We start from the raw sequence: 6274 nt of genomic DNA on the forward strand, positions 1-6274 counted from the left end.
ACGATTGATCTGTACAATTGATCGATTTCTTTTTACTACAGACATGCAAGAAATTCCGTGTTGGAGAGCGATGTTGCGAGTTCGAGTGCCTGGACCATCTGAAGAACGTTACCGGAACTGGTATAGTTTATGTCGTTGATGATAAGAATTCCTCCACGACTCAGCAACAAGAGCTACTCTGGGTAATGAGCTGAATGGTGCTGTTGCGGCTATTTTAATTTTTCAACAAGGATCCAGATGGCGCCGTTGACGAAATTCTTTCATTATAAACGTCAACGATCAACATCAGCCATCAGGCAATTTCATATTTGTGACTTATTTCTTCTGTGTTATTTCTTCTAATTTTATTGTTAGTTCTTCAATTTGTATTCCAAAAGATTGAACTCTTTTTACGTGCGTGTGTGTTTTTCTTTTTTTTGTAACTCGTCGAGTTGCAATTCTAATTTTTGCACTTCCTCCTTCATGTCCTCTATGTGCTTCTCGAACTCTTGTGTCGTCCTGTCTTTGTCGGAACATTCTACTTGAAGATCAGCGAGTTGATGCTCGGGATCGTAATTCAATTTTTGGTCGTTAGCAGTAATAAGCTCACGTAACTTCACTTTTGAACTTGATCTTGTTTGGTCTTGATTGTGTTTTCGTGGTGCTTGTGGTGTTCTAAAAGTAATCGTCACGTCGCTTGCATTTTTAGTGCACATTGATACACTGCACTCTGCAGTTCTCCTATTTTCAAACTTGCTTCATTTAAGGTAACTTTATGAATTTCCGATTGGTGCTTTAACATTTGATGTAAGTCTTCTATTGCTGTTTCACGTTCTTTCAACTGTTCATTAAATTCGTTGTTTAGCATATCCACTCGAGAAATTCCGAGTTCTTGAGCATCGTTTCTTCTTTTAGAAATTTGGCTTATTTTCTCTCGCCTGCTGCTACATGTTGCTGTCATTTTATCAACTTCTTTCTTCTTTTTTTTTTTGAACTTAAAATCTTGATTTAAGGTTTGTGTTTCACTATATGATTTATTATTATTAACTAGTTCAACATTATTTTCAGTAGATTTTTTTTTCGCGTGATTTTTATACTTATTTAAATAGTTTAACATGAGCAAATGCATCGTACGTCAGATATACCATTTTTAATAAATTGTCGCCTTTACAACTCGAGTTACCTCTGAACGAGTCGCATGATTGATCAATAAGCCATGAGTAATTATGCAAATTCAGTTTTTTTTCATCTATCTATCTGAATATTATAACAGAGACTTCACATTGAATATTTTATTAAAATTGTAAGTTTTTCATAAACGCTTCAAAATCCACACTCTATTGATCAACTCCTCTATCCTTTCTCTTTGTCCCCACTAAAATAGATAAATTCCTAATGTAGTTTGTGGATAATATTTTTTTTTTTTTTCTAAAGCAAATCACATTTATCATCTGATATATTTTTTGAAATAATTTCTGTCTGTACATTTTCTTCTTTTCCCTTACTCCTCTTTCTCTTTCTAATGAATTCTTTTTATTCCGTAAAATAGTTTTTGTATATTCAATTTTGTTAAGTGCAATCCTTATTTCTGATAACTTACTTTTATTAGATAATTCTTGTGAAACTTCTACTACATCTTCCATATCATTTTGAGTGCGGCTTCTACCTTCAGTGAATTTAATATCTTGAACCGTATCATTAATTTCAATAGCTCTTTCGGTATCAAGTAAATCGCACTTATTATTTAATATACCTTTTGAATTGACTTCTGTCTCTGTATCTTCTTCGAGTTTTCTTCGTTCTTCTAATCCACCCTTCTCATTTTCTAGGATCTTCCTTGTTGTTACGCCGCCTAAAACATCTGCACGCCAGCCCGCGCCAGCCCGCGCGACCGGACAACAACCGGCCTGCGTAACGTCACTTCGACCCTCAATAAACCTAAGGACCCACCATAACTTTCACTTCCCTGTATTGTTTCGCCATGTGTCTTCAATCCGTTTGTCTTGAAGAATTTCTAAAGCTTAAAAATATTCTCGAAACACAGTCGGTTTTTAGAGAGGTCCTTGGGTTTATTAGGCGTACTTAAAACACGGAGAAAGCGGGTATGCACCCATTAGGAAAATCCGAATAGCCCTCTAATAAAACAAGCTATGTTTTCCTCACGCACACAGTCATCTATCCACCACGATGGTAGGAGACTTCCTACTCATCCCTTCGAGCAGTAGTGCAGGTCATGACCATCGACACCGCGGTTCGTTACCCTCACTTTTCCTAACGAAAGTGGGAACAACGAATCCGCGTTCTTTAGGCACAGGGGCACACCCACACCGAACTGTTCTTCTGTATTAGAAAAAGAGCGACAGTCAGTCTAAAAACTAACGCCTAACGCGGCAGTCTACACATAGCGCGAGAGTCGCATACTTCACGAAAATCTTTTGTCGGTTCTCGGTGTTGTCGAACATACATCTTCTCTCCTAAATATATTATAGTGCTAAGTCCATTAATACATTAATTTCCATTATAAGAGCCCTGCTCTAGCGTACATATCTATCACATCTTCGTGCGACAAGTTGTTAACTATTTATTTCTCTACGTCAGTGTAATCTAAGTGTTGGAAATATATAATTTATAATTCAGTGAATCACAGTGTTATACAAACTCAATCACCCCTATTATCTCAACGGAAATCAGGGGATCGATCAATTCGTGGTGTCGATTGTTATAATCGTAACGGGGATTTACGACCCCCGTTGACGTCTCTCCTCGCGGTTACGTCTCCCCGCAATTGGTCGGAATTTACACTTGTATTTTCATCTTCTTTAACTTCGACTTTATCCGATCTCCTAGGTCTGCCTCTATGTTTCGCTTCATCAGTTGCTATTATTACACCCGTTACTGCATTATCATTTTCTACAGATTTATACCTATCGCTATCACTAGCTGTGTTCGTTAAAAGAACTTCCCTTCGTTGACGAACTTATCAGTTGTTTCGTTTTCACTATCTGAAATTGATTTTTGTTTAACACCTCTTTTTTCTTCTTTGGCAAATTTATTTTCTACATTTTCCGATGCCTTTTGTTTATTAATTATTTCAGACTTGACGACGACCAGGAAGCGTTCAAGGGGTACGCCGTGGAACCAGGACCGGTTAACTGTCCCCCGGTAGTCGTACCCTGAAGAGCAGGTGCAGGCGAAGGTGTCGCCTGACTGGGTAATCTGGACAGTCTCGAGATATCAAAGCCTCCATTCGCTTTAGGTCTGCTGTCCTGGTGCAACGGCGCCGGGGATATCACCCCCAATGTAGTCGACAGATTATTATTATTGTTATTGTTATTCCCACCGGCAACAGGACTGACGCTGTTCACAGAATGCTTCGACGTGGACAACGTGGAAAGATTAAGAGTGTGCGAGTGATTCAATCGTTGAGAAAGATTGTTCACGCTCAACTGAGAATGATTCAAAGGGTGTCTGTGAGTGGAAGATGGCGTGGTGGCAGCCTGATGCACGTTGGCTCTTTGATGGACCACCGAGTCGTAAACGTCGACTCCCCGTCCTTGGCTCCCCCCTGTCGTTCCACGAACGTTGCTGTTTTGGTTGTAATGATGGTGTTGCTGTTGATCCTGTTGGTGACCAGAATGATGGTGGTGGTGGTGGCCGCCGTGCAACGAGCCCGAGCTCGCCTGGTAGTCATTGTGCTGGTGCCTGGAGCCCGCTGACGACGGTTGCCCCGTCAGGATATGCTTCAGCATTACTCGACGCTGGAATGCCTGAGGAAGACTGCGCTTCTTCCTGCTCCTCTACATGGCGCTACGCGGGACTCGCTTCTGAGCACGTCTTTCTCGTTGAAGGTTTCTTCTTTCTTTTCTTTCCCAGTAGAATTTTTACACAATTCTTTCTCCCTTTTATCATTAAATTACCTTTAATTCTTAACGACCTTTAATCTTTGTCTCTTCTTTCCTATATATATATTTTTGTTTACTTTTCTCCGTAGCGAATTTTGTCTTTCTGACGCGGGATTAGGTTCCTGGACTTAGGGAGTTGCTACACGCCAGCTCCACCATGGCGACGGCATTCACTAGGCAGCCTACATAGCCACCTTTCAGCTCACGCCTCGGGACACTTTTTTCGCTGAGATTCTCCGCGATGAGGCATGAAAGCAGAGACCACCGTCTGCGGAGGCATGATTATTCTATTGTTCCTTTTAACGAGTAATCGTTTTACTCGAGTCCTCTTACTAAACAGTAAGTACAAAAGACTATTATACTTAGATATGTACTTGGTCTCAAGAAATACTTTTTTTGGTCTTTCGATTAAGTTCTTAATTAAATGCTCAATTAGATATTCATAAATATATCTTCATAATATTTCCCTCATCTATTTCTTTGACATTCTAGCAACCTCGTTAAGACGTCCGCCACTTCAACTTCTATCTACAAGTGGCAAAAACTGAAGCTGACCTTCTTCATGGAGAAACATGCCGGAAATGGCATCCGCACGTGTGAATAATTATACTCAGTGTCCAGGTAGTTCTTTCGATCATCCGATAGAAGTCGTTTCTGTTTTTCAGAGTTCGTTCACGCCTCCAGAATGTAAAAATATCCAAGGAAGTACCATTAGGAAGCAATGAAATTCAGAGCTTCTGTGGTTATTCCTTTTTCTGATTGTTTCTTTTCTTTGCCCAAAATGGATGATTTCTATATCAAATTGTTTATTCGTATTTTTTTTTTTTTAATATTCCTTGAGATTTTCAATCAACTCGATTTCGAATTTTTTACCACCCGATCTTCTGGTTGACGTCGTTAAGAAAGAGGAACGAGTGCACAGGAAGCATGGTCGGCGTGAGCATGATTAGATCCGGTCTGCCCGATGACCTTGCCAGTGATAATAGCGGTTCGTTAAGGTGGTTGCAGTCTTGGTTTGCTTCTGTTTCGATTTCCAGCGAACTCGTCAGCCGGCATGGCTTCCGAGATGCTCCCCCTGAAACAAGTCGAAGGGAAATAATTAATGGACTCTCTGTTCGATTGTACGTGGATGACAAGCTGACCGTAAAAAGAAATATACAAATACGATTAGAAAATATAATCCGAACCCCTTTCGGTTTGATCTGAAGGTTTCTTTTTCTAGATGGAACCAAAGATTCTTATCTGGTTTATGGTGAGCTAAGGAACTCTTTGAAAACAGCATTTATAACTTTCGAAAAAGAGACAGGTACTGAGTATTTCTTGCGCGAACAATTGAATAATTAATTCGTTCTCTAAATATCCTTATTTGTTGTTCCTAAAATACATAATGATTGGAAGCTTCTTACGGGAAGCGCAATCAGCCGCTGATATCATTGAAGTCGAAACGCCATTAAAACCATATTACGATTCGCATGCAACATGCTCCATTCATGAAAACACAAAAGCAATAAACAAGTACAAATCAACGAAATAAATCCTCCGAGAACGAGACGTTACAGGAATTATACCATTGCGAGGATACAAAAGACTTGCTCATGAGCTACTTCCTTCAAGTAGTCGAGCGGTGTATTTTCCGGTCGTTAACTTCCATATAATGGGATATTAAAGAGTACGGACACAACGCTGCTATTTTTCAACTGTTCATTATCAAATTACGCAGCGGGAATCGTTGCAACGACAAAACTGTAACGACTCGTACCTGCGTATCTCCCATTTAGCTGCGGTAAAAGCTGACTTATCTGCGTTTTTTTTTTCACTTCCTCGTTACGGAAACCAGGAAAAGTGATTCACAATACAGTTTCTAACTGTACTTCTCGCGATTCTTTCTTAGAAACAAGCAATTGCTTCTTTTCAATTTCCTAAACCTATAATAAAACAGTCCATTCCTTGAATAGAAATTAACTTTAAAACTTTAGGCGCATACATTGTACGTATCGTGTGTATGTATTTTGATTTGAAAAGAAACGCGGTAAACGCCTTTGAAAAGACGTTAGGTTTTCAACACCTTAACTAACTTAATTCCAGCGAGTCGTAAATCTGCTGCATCTCCAACATCTGAACATCCATCTTTTACAATGACTTGTTCTCCAATTTATTAAAATTACATCTCTCCCGTTGCACCGACCTTCTTTAAAGGTTCCCGCGGCAGGTTGAACCCGCATCACGTATCTTCCCTCTTCCTTCCACCCCCTGTTCCCTTTCTCTTTCTATCGGACGGGAAGAGCGGGAACGCTTAAAACGCGCGAATCACGCGAGCGCCTCACGATTTGCGAAACATCACGTGAAAATCACCGATCCGATCTCCGTGCGCGCGGTGCACCGTGGGGGTAACG

General features: G+C 40.2%; 1 protein-coding gene across 1 annotated transcript; it reads right to left on the reverse strand.

Moving 5' to 3' along the window:
- Positions 1-404: 404 nt before the first annotated feature.
- Positions 405-5622, reverse strand: LOC143304306 (uncharacterized). Its single transcript, XM_076626754.1, has one exon. The coding sequence runs from the start codon at positions 3726-3728 to the stop codon at positions 3066-3068; it is 663 nt and encodes a 220-aa protein (XP_076482869.1). The 5' UTR covers positions 3729-5622; the 3' UTR covers positions 405-3065.
- Between the last annotated feature and the right edge of the window lie 652 nt (positions 5623-6274).

Source organism: Bombus vancouverensis, unplaced genomic scaffold (assembly GCF_051014615.1).
Source record: "Bombus vancouverensis nearcticus unplaced genomic scaffold, iyBomVanc1_principal scaffold0030, whole genome shotgun sequence".
Lineage (NCBI taxonomy): Eukaryota > Metazoa > Arthropoda > Insecta > Hymenoptera > Apidae > Bombus > Bombus vancouverensis.

Bases quoted from the DNA above. Each gene is read 5' to 3' on its own strand.
- LOC143304306 (XM_076626754.1), bottom strand. From the start codon at position 3,728: ATGCTGAAGCATATCCTGACGGGGCAACCGTCGTCAGCGGGCTCCAGG.